Here is a 23,378-nt window from a genome sequence, read left to right as displayed (position 1 = left end):
AAAAAGGCTAGCACACGGGCCATGCTGGGTTTTTAACACAAAAAAATTCAGGTAATGAATGGAGCCCTTAAACAGACATGGATCAGGAAGCTGACCCATTTTGTACACCCTCCAGGATGTGGTAATAAAGGATGATGCCAGCAGTCTTTCTCGCAGGAGCTGGGTGCCAAGAGGTGAGAAACAGCGTCTTTCTTTATTGCCTTAAAGAATTTACCAGTTTGTCATCTTGCACAGATCCCAGCTCATAGAACATGTGCACCCTACAAGATCAGGCCTGGGTGTATAACTTGCAAAATCTTTCAAGCAAAACTAAAAAAAACAAAACCAAATAAGTACTCTTCTCATTACTGTAATTAACTAAGAAGAACCATTGAGCTTATGAACCAGTTGTCCATATGGACAAATATTTAAACTTACTTCTGACTCAGACATCCAATCTGCCCCAGAAATAAGTTTAAAATACTTCTCCTTACCAGAGTAGCACCTTGTTCAGGAGCTTTTATAACCTTTTCAGCAGAGCTAACCTGCCTTCAGTATGCAAAACCTTACAGCATTGTTTATTCACGTTTTATGTAGACTTCACTATTCTTCTGTGTGAATCATAACTTCAGAAACTTCTGGGATTTCATGGTAAGTGATAACACTGTTGACACCTGTAAATGTAATAAATCAATAAAGAAATACAAATTCTGCTGACCAATGCGAATAAGTGGTGAAATACCACGATCGGTGTTCACACACTATTACCATTGCTCTTTGAATATATAACTCAGGTTCAGTTCAGGAGTTATAAACATAAAGTCAAAAATGGTGGGATAAATTTAATGTCCTGTTTTTCATCCTTTCAAAAAATAACATGGAAAATCCCAAGTTTATTCTTTATAAGCAGTCCAACAGGTAGAACTGATCATTTATTGCGTCTTAGTGTGGATTCACTTTATCTGGAAAACTGTTAAACTTTGATCTCCAGCAGTTTCCGATGCTGTTGAAACAGCAATGTTTCTTTGTCTCCTTGACAACAGAGCGTCAGCTGAGCCGCTGATCAGGTAGAACAGGTCACTACAGCTTGAAAGGTCTGAATAATTTAGTGGAAATGATCTAACATGAGCCAAGACACCAGAGGGTGGGGCCACTGCTTTGCTCAGAGGTGAAAGAAATTCAGCTTCACCTATTTTTGCCAAAGGAATATAAAAATGGAGGGGGAGCCCGATGAAGAAGACAGTACTTTCACCAACATCTCTTTGGCTGATGACTCAGGTAAATTTGACCTCTAGTCTGTTCAGCAGATGAAAAGTTTAAGGGTGTTTGTGTGGTATACAGGCCTTATCACTCGACATTGCTCTAAACGTCTTTTAATAATTAACTTATTGAAACCGTTCCTTCCTTAAATTTCTCAGTTTACAAAACTGTTTTGCAGTCTTGACCTAGCAATTTAGCAGTTTTATATTCCACAAGAAGAGCCTTGTAGATATTCTTGTTGAAAAGGGGAACTTTGAAAATGGAGCCTGAATTATTTTTTGCGCCACCATGACCATGTTAGAAAAGAATAATGTATACTTATTCAGCACGCCACAAACCAAGCAGTGCTTCCGATGAATTGCTTCTCATTATTTCTTTACTTAAGTTAAAGACCACAGAGACTCAATGGTCCTTATTCTGTTTAACACAAGACACCAGAGACCTGCTCTACCAAAACCAGGCTTTACAGGGTTAATTCTCAAAAGTTTGTAATACTTCCATCCTTACATTTTCAATCTACTTTTCCTTGCGAGGGTCACCGTGCTGACAAACTTGTTTTTTTTTAAATGTGCTCACTCCAAAAGGTCAAAAGCATCAGAATAATGAACATTATAATATTGCCTCCTGCTACTTTAAAGAGTTCCTCTAGAACTTGTCAGAAAGATTTCAAAAACTGACATACACATAATATAACATGTTATGGTAAAACTGTAACATATATATACTGAAAATTATCCAATAATGTGAGGCACTTTCTAATCGGTTGCCTGATAAATGATAAATAATAACATTATAGTATGTCAGTATAATATAATACAGTATATAATATGTACTGTACTATGGAATTTAGTTTTTACACAAAAACTATCAATTTATAATGCTTAATATGCCTTATATATCACTTTTCCTAAGTTTCCATGGCTATTTCCAATACTGAACTTAAGATAGAGCCAGTTGCATATATAATGTATATGTATTCACACACCTTAGGGATAAAATTTTGTTTTTCCCCACTTCAAGACATGGGAGTTCTGTAGTATTTTTCTATCATTCTGAAACACATTGAGTGCCAGACTGAGAGGAAAGCCACTAAACAGCCCTACATGGTCTGCAAACATCAAATGAACTGAAAGTGTGATTTCCCCGCATCTGCTTGAGCCTTCCCCCTTTGCTTTAATCGATGCTCATTCTGTCCTGTGGCGTTCTCTCTCCTCCGCCATCCTGTGAGAGGTGCAAAGCTGAAAGTTGTGGTGCACTTTTCCCAATGGAAGAACATTAATTCCCCAAATTCCATCCATCCACCCATCCATTTTCACTCTGCTTTTCCAGGTGAGGGTCGCGTAGATCAGCCCAGACTTGCCTGATTCCAGCTCCTCCTGGGGGATCCCCAGGCGCTCCCAAGCCAGTCGAGAGATATAGTCCCTCCAGCGTGTCCTGGGTCTGCCACAGGGTCTCCGCCCAGTGGGATGTACCCGGAACAGCTCCAGAGGAAGCCGACTGGGGGGGCATCCTAATGAGATGCCCAAACCGCCTCAATTGGCTCCTCTCGATCTGGAGGAGCAGCGGCTCTGCTCCGAGGCTCTCCCGGATTGCCAAGCTCCTCACCCTGTCACAGAGTGCCAGCCCAGCGGCCCTGTGGAGAAACCTCATTCCTGCCACTTGTATCTGTGATCTCGTTCTTTCGGTCATTCTTTACGCTCATGACCATAGGTGAGGACAGGGACGTAGATCGACCGTTAAACCGAGAGCTTTGTCTTCAAACTCAGCTCCTGCTTCACCACCAAAGACCGGTACAGTGCCTGCAAAACAGCTGCCGCTGCCCCAATCCGCTTCCCAAATTCCATCATTCTATCCACGGTATTCCAGTGTGAATTATAAGAACATAACAAGGGTTACAAATGAGATAGTCCCATGTGGTCCATCAAGCCCATTTGATAGTTAGGAGCTGGGCACACGGATACTCATTGGTATTTTTTGTCAAAGACCTGCCTCTGTTTCCAAAAGAGAAAAAAGGGGCTGAGGTGTTGACATACAAACATAGGGCATCTACAAACACAAGAAAAAGAAAAACTAGGATTTTAAAATACTTCTTAATGTCTGTTATAGCTTGCATAAAGAGTGCTCTTCAGCTGCTGCGGTTATTGAGGCTTTTTCCCAAATCAACAGTCACTACGTCTACCAAACAAATCACACTGACAGTCAGCTTCATTTCCGAAATGACTGAGGTTTACTTATACAAATACAGTCACTTCCATTATTTTCCTTTGTAATGATCAATTTTAGCCATGGTAATTTTCGAACAGCACCAAGCATGGGGAATTCAGTCTAGATCTAAGCTGACAATACTAATAAAATACTAACGGCCTATATACTGTTATTTTGAGGGCCAACCTGATGTAATGGTATTTTTAAAAATAGTAACAAATGCTTCCCTTGGGCAAATTTGAATTGTAATTGGAAACGACAGGATGTGGTTGAATTTGATCCATCCTAGGTTTCATTATTTTTAGAGAAGATGGATAAATAGGTAATATACTGTAAGTGGAATAACGTTTAAAAAAAAGCCAGTTACATTCTAGGTATGGAAGATTAAGAGTTTGGATGGATGTAATTAGGTGGAGATTGCAGCAAAAATTTGCTTGGGGAAAAAGTCAGGAACTTCTGACCATTTCAGTTTTATGTAAACCCTGGTTAGCTTGTGAAACAAATGTGTTTTCAGGCTGACTACAAATTCTAGGCAAATGGCCCAAATGTAATTGTTTCCTTTAGTGATTTTTCAGGCTGTGCCCAACAGTTCTATTTCTTTGGGTTGCCCAGACTCTATTCCAGAGCTTCCAAAAAGGCACCTGCTTTGACGTACTGACCAAATGGATTAGCTATGACTCCGTACAGACTAGGAAATTAAAAAAAGCAATAGCTAGAGCACAAGCCATAATAAACACATTCCTTAAACTTCTCTTATCTGGTATTCTTGTCAATTCTGAAAATTAGAGACAATCCAGTCTCTAAGTTGGAACTTTTGTCAAACAGAAAATCGGCTTCTTGTTTACAAGCACCTTACTTACAGTCCTTTAAGCATGCATTAAGTACCGATGTTATGGCAGGCTGAAATTAAAGTGCTACATTTCTAGCTCAGTATAAACCAGCAATGAAAATCAGACTGACAGAAAAAAGTGCCTTGAGTACAAGCATACAGGGTTTTTCTGCATCCTTTTATAACAATGAAGGTTTCAAGTTGTACTGTTACTTTATGTGCAGTGATATTCAAACCTGATTCTTGTACTGCAGATGGAAGTACAAAGTGAACACTGACACTGGATCTTTCTTTACTAATGGCAACCAATTTTACCAGATCATTACCTCCAGAGATCATCAGAAGCTTCTGTTTCTCTCACTCTCTGGAAAGCAGAAAATGACTGAAAATGCATAATGCTCTTTGCAGGGAAATGAGCAAATTTCATCCTGATTTGCTTGAGAGTTTGAATTCATCATTAGGTTTTGTAAGTCTTCACTTCAGTGTGTCACTTGCTAGGAATATAATTGCTCTGTGTAAGTGCCCCGTGCAAAAGGCTCATCCACATGTATTGTTAGAATACAGATTAAGCAGTGTGCTAAAAATGCCAAATAAAAGCTTGAACATCAGTGAAAGTGGGCCTTTTCAGAAGGACAGGCTAATTTTTTGGACTGTTTGTGCGGGTAAAACTACACCAAACATTAAAGGAATGCAAGATGTGCTTTTCACCAGGTTTGTTAATTACGCAATGCCTCTTGATTAACATGTTTTAGTAGTGTATTATGAATTGAGATATCCTTGCAAAAATGTTAGAATTCATGTTGCTTTTTTATATTCTTTATTATTTGCCAAGTGTGAAATAACAAAGTATTTGCGAAGCATCCACAGCAAAAAGAAGATTGTGAGCTGTTGGGACATTGCGTGTGCACAGGTTTAGATCATGAAGAAGCAATTCCATGTCAGGCCAGTGACAGTGACAGAGACAGAGCTCACGTTTCTGGTAGGAACAGTACAACACAAAGCTGTTTATATATTCAAAATGCGCCCATCCACCTTACAGCACTATCTGCTGACAGGAAGCACCTGGAAGCGACCCAGATCTGACCAAACAAAAGTAGCAGAGAGATGGATTCTGCCGTGATCAGGGCTTCTAACCCAGATGAGCCCTGTTGTTATTAGATGATCAAAAGATGCTGATATGGTCAATTCAGAGCAAACAGTGAAACAAAAACTAGAGGGCACAAGTGGAAACCACATGAAAAGGCCATTAAAAACTGAGAACAGGAAGCACTTTGTCACCCATAAGATTGTGGGAGCATGAAAGAAGCTACCCAGTCAAAGTGTGGAAACTGATACTCTTGTTTCTTTCAAGAAACCGCTAGATCCGCGATTGTCCTTGGATCAGTTGTGATATGCTTGCAAAAATGATAGAATTCTGTTCTTTATTATTTCACAAGTGTGAAAAAACAAAGTATTTGCGACACATTGGTAACTGGAAAACAGAAGGTGTGCTGCTGAGACGTTGTTTGCACAGAGGTGATGTCAGCACACATATGAGATGCACGGGTTTAGATAATGAAGAAGCAATGCCATAAGCAAAAGAGATAGACAGGTTGAATGCCCTCTTTTTTTCTGCAACCTTTCTTCTATTCTTACGGTATCTGATGTAGGGACTGCAGCAAATCATAACACCACAGCTCAGTGTCACTGGGCTCTAATATGTGAAACAAGTGAATACAGTAAGTGGTCTCAAATATACTGTATTAGCACAGGGTACCGATTTCTGCTTCAAATTGATTATTGACACAAAGCAGTTCACTGTACCTCCAAATCATAGCCCAGCACAGTGCTTTTTTAGATAAGTTGGGGAGGTGCTTAAGTCAAATTCATGTCAAACCAAATGCAAATCATATCACTGATGTGGCTGTTGCTCTCCAGATTGACGAGAGTTCCATTCCTGTGGTCTGTGTGCAGCATCTTTGTGAGTCTGTCACTCTGTGCACTGCCTTTTGCTGGCCTGTGTCTGTGATAACAACGGGTGTATCTGGTATTGGTCACTTACTGTTTGTAGAGGGACCTGACATGAATGCATCATGGGGCCCATACCGAATGGGATTTACAAACCTGCTTGTCAGAAACCTGTTGACGTATGACGAGACAATAGCCTTGAAGATTTACTTCTGGTGATCTGGATTCCTCCCTCTGTCCAAACATATGACGACTAGGAGACTTGGTGTCTCTATATATTTTTCCCTGTGTGTGTGTGTTCACTCCAACGGGCTGATGTCCCATCCATGGCTTAGTACTACCCAGAGCCCTGTGCTTCTAAGTTAGGTTCTGGGCTGCCATGAGCTTTACCAGGAACATGGGGCTTTGCGATAAAAGATAGATAGATGCACTTCAGTTAGGCTGAACTCCAGCACGAGACTTCTGTGCTTACCATATGCCAGTGTTTTTCAGATCCGGAGCTTGTGGGTTACGGGGTTCCTAGGGTTACATTCAAGCACAAGCTTTTCATTAGGTTTTTAAACTAATTCCTCTAACTGTATCAATTTAACCATTTTGCAGCTATAAACAAGGTAATCATTTAAAGATATCTGTACAGGGAGCCAGCAGTTGAGTTAGGCAACATTATTATTATTATTATTATTATTATTATTAATTATTAAAACTGTATTAATCTATTACAGGTTGTAAAGAACGTAGATATGAAACTTGTAACTATTGAAGTGTTATTAATACTATAAAATACTATTATAAAACAGATTACAAACGACTCTTAAGAGATCCTACGATCATTAATCCAGCCTAGCATTACTTAATTAAGAGAAAAGCTTTTCATTCGGTGGTAAAACATAAAAATAAAGGTTGCAAATTCATAAGTCCTGAAGGAACACCACTACTCACTTCAAATGACTGCTCATATTGATCACATTTATTAGCGCTAACCCACACTGAAACACCTACACTTACTGACCAACTCAGACAACGCACAGAACTTGTGTCTTATTCTGTGTGATTTGGTCAGACTTCTTTATGATTCTCACATTTAAAATTTTACTCATGATGTACTTGTTTACCAAGGCTGGGATAGATTGCCTTCTGATGTGAGACTAGATGTGAGTAATGTGATTCTTGACACTAAGAATCAGCATTAAGGAAAGGTATGATAAGGCTTCTGGAAGTTATTATTTTCTGGTACTTCAGTTAAAGCACTTTACAGGGACTCCCCTGTAGTCCTCCTACCACCAATGTGCAGCCCCATCTGGATAATGCAGCGACAGCCAAAGTGCACCAGTACGCTCAGTGGGGAGGAGAACAGAGTGATGGGGAATATTAAGAGGCCATGATTGGTAAAGACCATGGTGAAATTTGGCCAGGACACAGGGGTAACACCCCTTCTCCTTTCAAGAAACACCCAGGGATTTTTAATGACCACAGACCTTGGTTTTACGTCCTCATCCAAAGGATGCGCCTTTTTATAACATAGTGCCCCCCTCATTAGCACCCACATCAACCACCGGGATGAGCGCTCCCTAGTGGCCCCACTAACACCTCTTCCAGCAGCAACCTTAGCTTGTCCCAGGAGGTCTCCCATCCAGGTACTGGCCAGGCTCACACCTGCTTAGCTTCAGTGGGCTGCCAGTTGTGAGCCGCAGGATGATATTGCTGCTGGCTATAAAGTAACGAATGGAAAAAAGAAACTGCATGAGACAAAAAGGCTTTTATTTGAACAATAAGGTATGTAGGCTTCAGAAACACTTTTAATAAGGTGTACTAAGAGCACACTGGCAACTCCGTCAGACACTTGTTCAAGAATTAGCTGGAACTGATTTGATCAAATAAACGACATATGAAACGAAACATGCTCATTCCACACAAATGCAGTTGAGCCCTCGCCAGCCACAGTTAATGAGACAAGGCAGTCGGACAGCTTTTTTGTGTGAAATAGTGGGGACCACAGAATGAGTCACGCTGTGCAGTGGATCACAGACAATAAAAATTAATGAGACAGTCCCAGATACGAAGAGGTGGGAGGTTAATACATGTAGATTATGTATTAGAAACAGTTTTCTCCCACTATAATTAAGGTAGTCTTGATTCAGCGGGTTGCTCAGTATACTTCTACTGCCCACAATTAAATGCTTTTATTTCGAATACATTATACAATCAAATTTGTTTTTTCTTTTCTTTGACATGATTAGCTCTAATTTCATGTGTTTATATAAGGCTGTACCACCAGCTACCTTGACTGTACCCAACTCATCTTCTCTAAGTTTCCCTCCTATGTTCATCCTGAATATTGGTCTTGGCTCCCATCACCCAGGAGACGTGTGTTTACAGACCCTACAGATTGGAATGTTCCTAACCTTTCCAGCAGACAACACTTCAAAAGTTCAACACATCTAAAAGTTTTTATTAATGCATTTGTTATAAGCCAGCAATTGGTGCACTGTAGGTTTGTACGGGAACTAGAAACAAAACCCTTAATGATACAAGTTTATATTAAGAGGCATCTGTGCAATCCTTCTGTAAAGAAGAGAGTGCCATGCTTTGGCTCTAATAATGGTTGTTGAAATTCCGTTTGTCATTTTGCTGAGACAAAGTGGTGAGTGTTTTCTTTTCCACAGTGGGAGGTGGAGGTCAGTCAGTTGCTGTCTCTGGGTTTGATTCTGGCCAATGGCACCTTTTAAATGGAATTTGCAATGGTTTTCTTTGGGTTTTTATTGGGTTAACTGGTGTCTCCTAATTGTCGCTCTTATACCTGGACTGGTATCCTGTCAAGAATGTATACTATCTTCTGCTCATAGTCAGTCAAGTTAGGCTCCAGCTAACCTCAATTACACTGAAGGTTATTGAAAACTGAAGAATGGGAGCTTACAGAAAATAATATTAAAAACAGCCATATGAGTTAGCGCACTAGCTGCCATATCACCCTGCAGCTCTCAACTAGCTACCCACTGAAGCTAAGCAGGGTTGAGCCTGGATGAAACCTGGATGAGAGACCTCTTGGGAGGCTGCTGCTTATAGCTGCTGCTGGAAGTGGTGTTAGTGGGACCAGTGGGGGGTGCCCACCCTGCGGTCTGTGTGGATCCTAATGCCCTGGTATAGTGTCGGGGAAACTATACTGTAGCTGGCTCCATCTTTTAGATGAGACATTAAACTGAGGTCCTAACTCAGTGGTCATTAAAGATCCATGGGCATTTCCCGATAAGAGTAGGGACTTATTCCAATGTCCAGGCCAAATTTCCCAAGTCAGCCTTTACCTCCAAATTGTCCCCATGTGTGATTGGCTTGCACTGCCCTGTGATAGACTGGCGCCCTGTCCAGGGTGTACCCTGCCTTGTGCTCGTTGCTTGCCGGGTAGGCTCCGGCTTCCTGCGACACCGTATGGTATAAAGCAGTTTGGTAAATGACATGACATATTAGATAGAAAGTGTAATATTGTGAGTGCCATTTTAAGGTAAATTGTTACTTTACTATGGGCACATACTGACAATCTTCATGCCTTCTGGCACAGGAAGAGAGTTACACAATCTCCAGATTAAGAAAAATGTAATATCAATATTTATTACTGGTATTGTGTAAGGATCAGGAAGCACATTCAGTGGAAAAAGTCATGAAAGAATATTTTCCATATTCTCTCACAAGTGGATTAGAAAAGGGCTACATTGATTACATTTGCTGTGTTCTCCATTTAACTGATAGAACCCTGCTCTCATGCAAAAAGGAGGTTGTCTCCTCTCCTGCAATTCTAATTCTATAATTCCTATTTCATTCTTTAAAGAAATACAACTAAATTAAAGTATTCTATTCAAAGGGCGGTTCAATTTAGATGTATAGATCTACATATATATATATATCTCGACCATTTGAATATTTTTATTCTGATTGCAAAAATCTAAATACCTAAAGTACATGTATCTGGAATGGGCTGTGCCAGTCAGAGGAAGGCTGTGTGAGATCAAAAGCAAAGAGAGAACAAAGGTTCATAAGAAGGCTGCATTAGTATTCAAAGATAGGAATTATACCCACTTATATTTCCTGTCAGGCAAAATTTATAGCTCTGCGATATGAATGTAAGGAGCACGCAGCACTGGCTCTTGTAGTGTCTCAGGGGTAGGGCGTGTGTGTGCACAATGCAGGTCAGACAGGAGAGTGGGGTGACTGGTTGCAATAATCTAGTTATTCTGACATTTAAGTGCCTGATTTCCTCTTCCTGGGTATGTATCAAATGTACCACAGGATCCAGAGGTTCCTAAAATATGTTCGAAGTACCTGCGCACTCGTCTTCCCCTCATCATTTTCAGCATCACACATCTGCTGTGTGGAGTGCAAAATTCCTCTCTCTGTCTCCTGAAGCTGAAATGGGCTTTGAGTATAACAGCCCATTCAAACATATTGAGCAGGAATGAGGAAATGTGAAGGTATGGAGAAATACCAATAGCAACGATTGATATAACTTTAGCCCCTGCTGGGGTAAAAAGGAGTAAATTAAAATATTAAATAAAAAATAAATGTCTCACGAGGTTGTGTAAAAAAAAATTGCTTAGAATAAAACATAATGTGCTCTGTCTCCCTCTGCCTACAAATCTAGGAATAGACACTTGATGCACATACACACCAGCTTGGGAACAACAGTTTTAACAGGAATACATGTACAAAATCGTTTAAATGGAAGGAGATGTTTCCCTTTTCCGCTTTTTATTTGGCTGTTTGGTGAGCTTAAGTGGGCATTTAAAAGAATTAAAAGAACAGAAGAAAACCATAACGATCGCCCCCTCTTGCTAAGTTGTTGCCCCATCCTTTAATCCTTGTGGTCTCAGTGGATGGCAAAACCTAAAATGCCCTAGGGTGTGGGTGGCCTTTTTAACTTCTTCCCATAAATCTAATACCTAAGAACACATTCACAGTTGTTACTTTGTTTGGAACATCAGTGCATTATAAACACAAGCCAAATAAACATTTTAATTACCATAAAAAAGCACCAGAGGGCAACAAAAATGCTACTGAATTTTCCCACTATAAACAATAAACAAGATCTCTTTGTTTGGTGCTCTATTAGGTTGGACACAATGGTTATTTATTATATTCCACTATGAGAAAAAATAAAACTACACAATAAAAAAGGAAAAAGAAATTTAGCCAGTATCCTAATATTTCTAGCAGTATCCAGTTCCACATTGACCCCATTCTAAATAACTAGATCGTTCTTACCTTAATCTCCACACTTAGAGTTAAATAATGAGTTCAGAATTACTTTTCAAGTGACTCAAAAACCAATGAAACAAAGAATTTTTTATCAGTAATTGCTGTTATTATTTAAAAACCATGCCTTGTGAGGATAAGAGTTACTGTACATCTTTGCATGTCATAAGTCTTCATTTCTTTTGTCTCACAGTATCAATTTCCTTATTTTTTTTTTCATGAGGAAACTAGCCACATGAAACCCCTTTAAACCCTCTGTAAAAAAAACATGGTGCCGTGTACTCAGAACTCCAGCTGGGACATTTCAATCGCTGAAAGAAAACTGCCACCAGCTACCTGCTTTGCACCACAAATCCACTTTTGAGATTTGTCTGAAAAAGTTTAATGGGTTTCAGTTTCAGTTTCGCTTCTCCTGGCCATCCAGCAACATGTAGCCTAACTAACCTAATCATGAGCAACACAAAAACAAAACGCAATTTGGCTTATGAATGAATGAACTGACAGGGAAGCTTGTGGCCCTATTGATTTTTGAAGGGCTTTACGAGTTCAGCTCTGAAAACCCTTTCAAATTTAGAGGCACAAACCTGGCACTAATAGTTTAACATCACCATGTTTGGTTTGAAGCCAGGGAGTTGTGCTTGAAGGTAGGTAGGGAAGGTCAGTCCCTTTTCCGGCCATCAAGGCCCATGGGGAATGGGGGGCAAAGGCCACCATATTTCTTGACCATGCAACACTGAAAGTGGAGGTGATGTGGTCAGCATCATGCTCTGGCCCCCTATTACCTCCAGAAGGATTAACCCCTGGTACTCATTTGGAAAGCAGGCCAAGTGGACCTGGGAGCCATCTGGAAGGAATTAGAGCAAGCTACATTACTTGACCTTACCTGGGATTGAACCTTGAACCTTCTGGTCAGGAGCTAGACACCCATGCCATCAGAGCCACCACAGCTCCCTTGTAGGCCACCTACTATATTAAATATAACAAATACAAATATTTAGCTTACAAATGGATTTTATAGATGGGGGGGGGGCAGACAAAAGATTTCAATATTTAATTTCCTGGGAAAGATGGTCTGTCCAGTCCTACTATCAGTATTAAAGCTTAGGGCGAAGCACTCTCAATGAAGTGAGTGAGGAATGTGGAGGAATGCTGATCAAGAGAGGAAAATATTTCCATGGGGTTACGGTCAGTTATTACTGCAGTCTGCTCTCCCCATAAACAGCATATGGGTTTCTCAAAGTAGCAGAACAGCACTGTCATATCTGTTCACTGATCTTTCCACAGTAGTTAATCTAGTGCAACCAACTGGTACTGAAATATGTTTTGCCAGGGGAACATGCATATGAAAAGCAAGCATCTGTCCAATTCAGAATTATTCATAGCAATTGTAAGACAGGTCTGCGTGTGACATCCCCACCATACTGTATTGCTAACCTTGTATATGTAACATATGTGCTTCCTGTAGGTTTTTTTTCCCAGTGATCATAGGTTCTAATACACAACACAGATCTCTAATGATGTTGAACATCAGGGGAGCTGGTCTCACGTTCTGCGAGGTGTAGAATATCCTTTCTGCCGTCATAGATGAGAATGGTGCTTCTCTTTCCACATTGTCTTTAGCTCCCATGAAGCACCGCAGTCTTTTTAGAATCGATTGAATTGGGTCACAAAGCCAGATGCCAACTAGATTCCTCTGAGACCCAGTTCCTTACGTTAGTGGCAACATTACTCCCCTATGATAAGTACAATTCGGAATGAGATGTGGAAAGTGAAAACATGCACTGACTTTTATATATACCTACCCCCTTTGCAATCACCAACTGTCTCTTGACATACTGGCTCACAGCAACTGCTCATGCAGTGCAGAAGGAGAGTGAGCTGGGGCTTAAAAGCTCTTGTGACCTGCCAACTCAGGGACACATTCATCTCTAGCTCCACAGCACCTGACAGGAAGGTCAGCATCAACTGGAGGAGTGAAGCGGCCTTCATTGACATCACTGCAAATCTGCAGGAGCCCAGGAAGTTGCACCAATATTTTTAGTAATATACCTCCGTGCCAATACAACACAAGCCTTTGCTTTGCTGTAATGTTAGGGTGTTTTTTTTTTAATGACTTATCAACCAGCAGGAGCAAACTGGATTGAATTTAAGAGGAATAAAACGGCAAAATAAAAGACACCTTTGCATTTATTGAGGAAACGATCAACATTAGAACGAGTAATAACTAGTTTTGGAATAAGCACATTCTGAGCCTTTGCCTCTCATAAAAGATTGATGAATTTAAGTGTTAGAGCAGCTCCAATAAATCAAAGACATCCCACAAACCTGTCATAAGATTACAGATTGATGTGTTCAAGGTTCAGCTCTGTTAGCATCTCGGTGTAGGACAACACTTCAGCCCAATTGGCCTCCTCTTGCAGATAAACCTTTCTTATGTTCTTAGTAAACTGAGAAGGTACTTTAGGCTGCTCACATTCACATTAGAAAAGCTTATGAATATCTGCAAGCTGTCGCACATCTGTTTAAATCCCAATACCATCTCACACTGAGAAGGATTTGACAAGTTAGAAACATTAAGGTATTAAAAATGAAACCAATTATGTTTTTGGGAAACAGAGAATTAAATTAACAATATGTCTGTGTAACACATTGTGAGTCAGCAGACTACATTCAGGTTGCATTTAGACATTTTCATTCGGAAATGAGGCCTAATTAGAAATGGTCTCAAGTTACCTCTTCAGAACTCCAATTATTTATCATTTCAAAGGGCTAAAACAACATCATGTCCATGTTTTGAGAGATACCTGAAAACAAATGGATTTGGCTCAGCCCTGACACTTAATAACATTATGCTTTACAATTTCCCTAAATCTCCCTTTCCTGGCAAGCCTGGAGAGAAGGCAGAAAACAGTCTGGAAACGTGAAGCCTTTCAAGCCTTCTGATGTCTAACATTGACAATAAATTGCCTGACATGTGGGATAATGCTGAATCAAACAAACTTTAGGTGGGGCGAAGTCAGGGACAATTCAATCTGACAGCAACTGATAATTGAAACAACATGGGAAACATAAGCTACCCCCTGAGTCAGGTAGCCCATGGAGTAATACACTTATATTCCTGTGTGTTACAAAGAGCCAGCTCAGCGAAAAACAAGCAGACGTGCTCAGAAAGTGTCCTACTCAGGTCGCCAAGATAGAACAACACATCACAACTTTTGAAATACATTTGAACCTGCTCTGGAAAACAGGAATGTGAGGGTATGAAGAATAAAAGACTACAATGTAGTTGAGAATTAAAGTTTGGAAGATACTGATTTCAAGGAATTCATTTAATTCACATTCGTACTGAGTGAACAACACACACAGTTTCCACTTTTAACATGTTCATTATAATGATACTGTAACTAAAAATCTGCTTATACTAACCTGAGAAAATGTTTGTTTTCAAAACTTGGTACTGAAACAATTCCTGAACACAACAATTTATAAAAAACGCGATGATAATAATCAAGTCACTCTGGACTCCAGGTTTTGCATCAGAACTGAAGCTAATGTGGCTGCCGTTCAGTGGGAACTGTCTAAAGCGAGAGCAGATGAAAACATACCCTGCCAGCTTTTCTTCAGAGCCATGCCTGACGTGGGCGGCACGCTGACAGCCTATGTGAACTGTAATGTGCCTCAACATGCAGGTATAGATACAGCAACATGTACAGAGAGATGAAATGTTGAAATTAAGAAGAGTTAATGCTCTGTTAAATGAATTCGCCACCGTAGAAACAAGATAAATAAAGCAATGGCTTTTGAGACACAGTTTTTCAGTCTTGGAGCAGCGTGGTCTGAAGAGCTGTTAGGCCAATGTGAGGAGTTACAGTACAGAAGCAGTACCGATGGGGGGCTTTTCTTACTGTGGCTGGTCTCTGCAGGACCGCAAAGCGGAGCTCCATCCAAAACCATAGGGAGACAACCGGTTCTCGTTTCAGAGCACTCAAAAGACCTCACTGGCAGTCTTAAATCCCAGAGAACTTAAGGCTAGAATGGAGAGTCCTGATGTATTAGAATATAATATATAATCTCAATAAATAAAACTTTTATCTATAAACATTTAACTCAAATAACTAAACGATGGGGTTTTAGTGTCACTTTATTTTATAAATATATTTTATTTCATTCTTAAAAAGAGCAAAGTGCATTCCCAACGGGCTATATTGTAACTAGGATACTTCGAAATAACAACAATTATTATTATTTGCTTTTTATGCAGTCTTTTCTTCACGTGCAACTTAATATTTTACTTACTGTGGTCAAATTCTGTACTTTTTTTGTTCAATTACTCCTATTCTCATTCAAAAACATATAATATATATTATAATGCTAGGGCATTACTGCACTGTGGATCAATAGGTTACACGTTTTTCATGTAGTGTTTTTACTGTGCATTGTACAGTAACGGCTGTCGTCATTGTTTGGGCACTGCGGTTATATAGTCGTTCCAAGCTCTCCGCTTCGTGTTGTGGCGCCCCCTGCCGGACTGCCTTGTAAGTGCGCCGCAGCGCCCAGTGAGGGTTTGTTGATCATTCACGGGGAGACCGCAGTGACAGGCTTGTTAAGGTTTCATTATAAACTCTCCGCCTAGAGCTTAAATAATTTCTTCGCTTCTGAAGGGTAAGTGACTCCTGAAAACATCACAGAATCTGCCCACTTTTAATGTGAAGGTTTGGGGTTTTCACGTTTTAAAACGCTGTTTAGCTGCGTATAACCAGTTCCTTTTTTCAAGAGATCAGGGCGTACAGGCCTCGGTTGTTTTTTTTTATGTGCACACTGATTTGAATAACTCTCAATGCTTTAAATGTACGATTTATATTACGGTTATTCGAAAGCCATTCAGGGACGAAACGACTGAGGAAAACAGGTAAAACGCAGTCTTGACAGTTGCAGGAGCGACGGAGTCTTGACCATTTCGGTCGGCCAGTGTTAATATGACATCCGGGGGGGGGGAGGGAGAGGTTGCCCTGCGTGTTCGATTGTAACGGTGATAGATCCACGGCCAACATTTTCCTTTAAGAAATGCAGTCGGTCTGTCGACATGGGCCAGGCCTTGGCAGCTTTCCCTGTGCCCCGGATTGCCTGAGTTCAGGGCTGGGTCCGTGTCTCCATCGCCGCTGCTACAAACCGGGCTGAGCCCATAGCGCCCGCAGCGCTGGCGGTACCCCGATTTCGGCTCATCTAGCATCCAAACGACTGTCGTGTCGGCGGTTCGTCTTCCGCGTATTTTGTGTTTGGTTTTATTCGGTTTGAGGGTTGGTCGTTTTATACAGTAGATACCAGCGTATCCTCTGTGGAGATGATCCTTTTAAACGCACGGACGCCGCCTTTTCCTATTCTGTAAAATGTTGGATTATGATTGGAAACGCTGGGCTGACAGCTGTTGTGATGTGTCCTTTTCTATGTGTGGCCAATCCTCTTCTTACTTGAAATCTTTAGATTAGGATTTTTTTTATTGGCCATCAGATAATGTAATAGCAACACTGTTAAGCGAGTTACTTTTTGACCATGAAGAAACGGTGACGTTGGACGCTTGATAACCTTGTAAATTGCATCTTTATACAGTTTCATAGCGGCAAAATTAATGGAAAGTAATTTTTCCTGATTTCTAACAAACTTACAGATGCTCACGTGTTAGTGGGAATACTGGGGTGGTATATCCATGTGATAGCAAGCCCCGTGAAAAATGTTTAGAATTAGGTATGTACAGTACACCAAGGTGTTTTTCCTTAAGTGCAGTCGCTTCTGCTGTGGTGTTTGGGGGGAAATAGATTTAAAAATGTTCGGGTTGAAACTTTCACAACGAGTAAGCAGATCTGTTAAGCAAAGAGTACGAATCTGAACACATCTGGGACGGCGCTGGTATCTGATTTGCTATTTTTGAGTTACCTAATTCCTGTGTAGACGTATATCTGTGTGAAAGTGTCTGAATTTCTTTCATTAATATATGCATATCTGTTCTAGCCTAGCTATTGGGAATATTCTTTAAATCTTTCCTTTCTGTCTGTGCTCTTTTCTGCAGTGGACAGTAGATCTGCAGCCCTGTATTCTAAAGAAGAAGACGAGTATTTCACCATGAACTCCGACATAGATGGTAAGGGCAAACTCAAACAGTCTCTCTCTAGAGCTGACTTCTTAGCAGACAGTGCTGCACTGAAAACATTGGAGTGTCCACATGCGCGTGTTATTGTTTAAATTAAGAGGGCAGTTCAAGTTTTTATCTACTCTTAATAAAAATGAGGCAGCTCTCTGCAACTTTGTAATTCTTAGCTTGCAACCTATTTTAATAAAATTGTATTACCTTTCTTACTATTGCATCAGATCCTGCTTTACTGTTACTAGTCTTCATTGTAGTACATTTATTGTTGTTTTTTTTTTGTTTCTGAGCATAGAGAGCAATCAAAAGCATATCCCTTTAGCTTTAATGTTCTTATCTTAAGACAGAGGGTCTTCCTGTCAGTGTGAAGCAGCAGAATGAATCTCAGATTCAACTGACGATTTTGCTCCCAGCCTTCTATGTAGTTGTGGATGACCCCAGTGCGTGTGTGTTTGTGGCACAGGAGACACTGAGAATCAGGTGGAGCTGGAGGAGAAGACGAGACTCATTAACCAGGTTCTGGAGCTGCAGCACACTTTGGAAGGTGAGAGGAGATCTCCATTCCTCTCAATGTCAGGTCTTATCATCATAACCCCCTACAGTAGGACAGAATGGATTTCCACCCATCACCTTCTTGAATGTCCAGTGTTAAAACTGGGACTTTAGAGTACTATCTACTGCAGTCCTACAGTTAATTATGATCAAAACTGTAGTTACACGAGCACTGTTAATTAAAATACCTACACATGTTTTGCTCAGCTACACCTTAAGTTGAAATGAAATTGCAGTCATAATTGGCAAACATTTACTGATTTTCAAGAATGACATTCTTATTAAATTGTGGAAAAATACAGCAAGATGCATAGTTGAACTGTAATGACTATAGGGGATATTATATATCTAATAGATATGATGGATATAAGAGTGTGCTAGATATAATTACAGTGTAATTCTGATTTTCCTCTGATTTTCTTCTGATCACCTCTATGGCCCTAAAGCTGTAGTTGTAATTCTGAATAAAGTCAGCTCCACTGTTGTGTATGAGAGCCATTTGATGGCTATGGCTTATCAGAAAATGTAATACCACTTTCATGTACTAACCATAGACCAACAGGTCAGGTTCTTAAGTCAATAGGGTCAACACACATCTGGGTTCACAGAACAGAACAGTTCACAGAACAGTTACCCATTTCGTTTTCAGAGTTAGAAAAGCCATGCAAAATGGAGAAAAACAATGGAAAAGGAAGTTGTGGAGTGGGGTTACTATATGCTTGGACAGCCTATATAATATCTGGTACTAATTACAGTGTAAAATTACTTAAATGATTCATAGAACAGAGCAAAAGAGACTTGAGGATTAGTTGACTGCTAATGGCTAAGGGCCATATCAAGACTATATTGTCACAGACGCTTGCTGACATATAATAGAAAAGTCATGGAATATGCCCTGGAGTGAATGCGGAAATCCTAGTACAGTGCTGAGGGACAATTAAAGTACGCATTGCCCAGTCAGCGCTTTTCTCCAGAAAGTGGTTTGTTTTCGTCTGTCTTGCTTGGCGTACAAGTTCTACTTTTAGAACAGGCCTTGAAAGAAGCCGTTTTCCCCTCTCCCCTTCCCGTTCTCAAGACCTCTCGGCACGAGTCGATGCGGTGAAAGAAGAGAACCTCAAGCTGAAGTCGGAAAACCAGGTGCTGGGACAGTACATTGAGAACCTCATGTCGGCGTCCAGCGTCTTCCAGACGACTGACACAAAGAGCAAACGAAAGTAAGGGGCTGCCTCCCCTTTCCCACCTCCCTGACCACCACCGATCATGTTTACATCTGTGTAGTCATTAAAATGCACATTAAGCTCAGTTTATAGGTTTTTGTTCGTATTAATTTAACATTTTTTATGTAATCTGTTCCGGTTTGGCGTAAAGCCGCGGACTCGTCGTGCTCAGCCTTCTGCATGGGTTGGGGACTTCCCAGAGAAACGCCTTCTACGAACGATGTTTCGTGTGGCGTCCTTGACTCTTTTAGTGAAGTTTGCAGGGACAGAAGTTGACTTCACCATCTGTGGTATTTTCCTGTCTGTGCCAGTTTGTCAAATGGAAAGGACTGTTTTGAGCGGTTTGCCACACGCAGGACAAAACAGACACACTAGGGAATTTGAATAGTGTGCAAATCTGTGTGAATTTGAGGAATTTAAATAATAAACCTGCATGATTTTGACTGGGAAGGCGAGTACAGGGCTATACAAGACTGGTTTAGAGAAATAGTTCAGATTATTTGGCTTTTACAATTCTCGGTGAGTCCTTACCAATCTCTTGACAAGTCTGGTGTGATGTAACATATACACCAGATTATATCTTTTCTGTATAAATGGGTAAGCACAAAGAGGGCTGTACAGAAACAGTGTATACTATGTGTATGCCTGAATACACTGGTTCCATCTACTTACTTTCAGCAGTATCTGTTTAAGATGAAAGTGCTTTGTATTGATTTAAACTATTGTGAGTGTCAGCACAATGAGAATAAGGCCACTCGCATTATGTACCGAGGTCATTACCAGTGAAGTTGTAAACACTCAGCGTTATTATTCTAATATGAGTTTAATGAGGATTAAACGGATACACTTTCTTTTGCACATAGGTGTATGGGCAAATTAGTATTACAACAAAAATGAAAAATGTGTTCTTTTTACTGATCTGACTGCTTTAATTACTGTACCTGGGGAATAAAATGCAGTGTTTTTTAAACAATGCTTTTAACACACAAGGGACACAGCTGACTGCTCTCTGACATTATAAAACAGTCTGTTCCATTTCAGATCGGTGGAGTTTCTAGGGAAAATGTCAATAGAGGGTTGGAGTTTCCCAGTTATTTCAGTCATCAGTTTCGCTAATGTTACTGTTATTCAAAGATGAATTGGCACAGAGTTTTTTTTAACCGAAGGCCAAACTAGACTTGGTACTCAGAATTTATTCTGAAGATGATCATCATGTTCTGTAGAGCTAGTTTACAAAGAATGAGGAGAAGCCCACAGATTGATGAAATTTGCCACCAGTGCAGACATGGTAGGCCGCTGTTGATGTGGTGCCAGTGTAGTTTCAGATAATGTTGTGGTTAAGTGGGCAGGAAGGCTAAGGAGGAATAATGGCTTGGCACTGCACTTAAAGGCGGAAGAAATATTGATCATTAAAAATTGTTAGGAACATTGATTTGTGTTTGGATTTGAAAACATTCAGGGCACAGTCAAATAAAATGTGGTGCCAGATGCTATTTAATGTAAAAGTGGATCCAAGTCTCCTGTTATTAGAGCCCTTTAAAACCGTGGCCAACGATCAGGTGTCCGCGTAAGTGTGTATTTACGAGGAAACAAGTCCTCTGGGGTGTTTCCTTGATGAAGAGAATTAACCTGGAGTTTTCAGAACTTTTAGAGAGAATGTCATAATTTATTTGCATTGAAAGTAGTTTTATTTTTTTTATTTTTTCCTGCGGACATGTAACTTGCCTACACACCCCGAGATATTACTGACTTTGTGTGTAGATTGTGTACATTTTATTACTGTGTTGGCTTTTGAGACTTTTGTTTTAATAAAGATGTTTTTGCTTTTGCATGAGTCCGTATGGTGGTATTCTTTCTCACTGGTATCTGGAAGTGTCTTAAAGAGAGAAGTTTCTGGGATCCATAATAAAAAGTAGTCATTTGCTTCATTCATAATAATAATTTGATATTTAAGTTTTACAAATGGACAATTCAAGGTAATACTTTACTAGCATTGGCTGAATGCTACAGTTAAATAATTTCATATCAAGACAATATGATGCACACTTGTCTTCACAAATCTGATCCTGGGATTTTATTTTGTGGTGCCCCTGATTTGGAGTTTTTTTAGTTAAATGTTTGAAAGTAAGAAATCTGAAGAAGTATCTGGTTTCCAAAATTCATAATCTCTAAACTTCAGACACCGACAAGGTTAATCTTTTGTCATAAGAACAAATTTTCTCAAAACATTACTTCCAGAGTAATTCTTTTAGTGTTTATGTCTAGCAGATGATTAATTCTATAGCCTGAAAAATAATTTACATGAAAACATCCCTAAATTGATGTACAGCTGTTTATTAAAAAAATATCATATTGAATGTAGGTGTTTTTGTTTGTTCAGATATGCAGATTTGTACATTAGGGATTGGAAAGAAAAACAATTGAAGTTTCAGTGTCTAGTCTTTCTGGACAACATTTGATGGCTCTCAGACATTTGACTTTTAAATGACGAGATACAGCAATGGCACCATAGTACCCTTCAATCAGTAGGTTAGCTTTTGTCATGTTTAGAGGAAGCGGTTCATTTTTTAATCTTAAACATTTCACTGTGTTTAAACACCTTGACGGGGACTTCAGTTCCTTAAAATATTTTAAAACGCAGTTCAATTAGGTTTTTCTATTTTCAATGTATGGTAAAAAAAAATCCTGAAACATAAGATCTCCTTATGCAGTCAGTTGGCCACTTTCGAATAGCCATATTGTGAAACCTTGATATTGGGAGCGATATACAGTAGGTTGGTACAGAGAACACTTTCTTATACACAACAGTAGATGCCTGTGTTACAGCTTCATTCACCTGGGTATAACTTCAGTGTTCACCAATGATAATCCCACAGCATATGATGCCCAACACTTAACACCATTCCCTTTGGTTTGATTATGCATCACGGTTTTATAGCTCGGCAGGCCATCACAACACCAATGGCTGAACAAGGCTATTATTTTTATATGCACCCTGTACATTCACATTTTCATTGAACAGAATCTCAGTGATACAGTATTACAAAAATTAACAGAATATCCTGAATGTTCTTTAAAAAATGCCATTTCTGCTGTTTGCTTATATTCAGGAACATAGAATTCATTTTCTGTGTGTTTTTGTAAAATGTGCCATCAAAATATTCTCATTCCAATTAAGAGATATTCCATGTCCCTGCAAATTTAATACATTCATAATACAAGTTAAAGAACTCTGGACCAGCTAAAGTGACTTCAGGCTTTCCTGCTTTATTTTATGATAAGCTGTAATTCTTCAATTTATATAATATGTTTGCAAATGGAAAGTAAACCTAAGATTTTTGACAAGCCCTAAGAACAATTCATAAAAAAAAGAGTGGAAAGTTTTGATTTGTGGCAGCACAAGCACTTTGCACATCGTTGCTGTGTGACCACCTCCTTTTGACTGGACAGAGACCGAGGCAAAGACTGGATTAGATTTTTGACCGGACAGAGGCAGAAATGTTTCAAGAAAGCATGGTTAGTGCTTTTTAGATCTACTTTATCATTTCATGCACTAAAATGGGAGCCCATTTTTCACAAATTCTTTTTCTTTTTTATGAAATAAATAAGGAGGGAATGAGGAATTCTAGCTGAGTACAAAGAAAGCTTAAAAGCACTTGAAGAGATTTGAAATGAATTGCTTGAGCAGGCTTGGTGTCAATGGCTTCCTCATAAACCTTGTGCCTGAGGTCTTTATCTTCTCTTGTACTAAGTTCTAAATCTTTTACACGGGGCAGCTGCCAGGAGGGAAAAATAAGGAGCAGCAATTGTTTAATGTGGTGTAAGGATATTATTCTGATTATGCACAGCAAATACATTTTTAAGGCTCTTAATATTCAGTCAATTCATTTGTGTTATCTAACTTGAATTGCAGCCTTGGTGATAGTATGGCATTTAACATAAACGGGCAACATTATTTTATTGCAATTGGTAATTGTCCTTACTTGAGTATGTTTTATTACCTTCACCT

General features: G+C 39.8%; 1 protein-coding gene across 3 annotated transcripts; it reads left to right on the top strand.

Moving 5' to 3' along the window:
- The first annotated feature begins 1,091 nt into the window (after positions 1-1,091).
- Positions 1,092-21,198, top strand: LOC148677996 (short coiled-coil protein B). Of its 3 annotated transcripts, none has more exons than XM_088629811.1 (4): positions 1,092-1,257; positions 17,526-17,597; positions 18,064-18,144; positions 19,228-21,198. In XM_088629811.1, exons 1-4 carry the CDS (start codon positions 1,194-1,196, stop codon positions 19,368-19,370), a joined length of 360 nt encoding a protein of 119 aa, XP_088485937.1. In that variant the 5' UTR covers positions 1,092-1,193; the 3' UTR covers positions 19,371-21,198. The 3 variants fall into 3 exon arrangements, with proteins under 3 accessions (XP_088485937.1, XP_088485945.1, XP_088485952.1); XM_088629819.1 differs by lacking the exon at positions 1,092-1,257 and adding an exon at positions 15,967-16,123; XM_088629826.1 differs by lacking the exon at positions 1,092-1,257 and adding an exon at positions 16,593-16,713.
- Positions 21,199-23,378: the final 2,180 nt, after the last annotated feature.

Source organism: Lepisosteus platostomus, chromosome 1 (assembly GCF_059453375.1).
Source record: "Lepisosteus platostomus isolate fLepPlt1 chromosome 1, fLepPlt1.hap1, whole genome shotgun sequence".
Lineage (NCBI taxonomy): Eukaryota > Metazoa > Chordata > Actinopteri > Semionotiformes > Lepisosteidae > Lepisosteus > Lepisosteus platostomus.
This window is presented reverse-complemented; position numbering and strand designations above follow the sequence as displayed.

What these genes read in the sequence shown, in the direction of transcription:
- LOC148677996 (XM_088629811.1), top strand. Translation starts at nt 1,194, where the DNA reads ATGGAGGGGGAGCCCGATGAAGAAGACAGTACTTTCACCAACATCTCT. An exon ending in CTCTTTGGCTGATGACTCAG is followed by an intron (nt 1,258 to 17,525) that starts GTAAATTTGACC and finishes TCTTTTCTGCAG; the next exon opens with TGGACAGTAGATCTGCAGCC. An exon ending in GCTGCAGCACACTTTGGAAG is followed by an intron (nt 18,145 to 19,227) that starts GTGAGAGGAGAT and finishes CCCGTTCTCAAG; the next exon opens with ACCTCTCGGCACGAGTCGAT.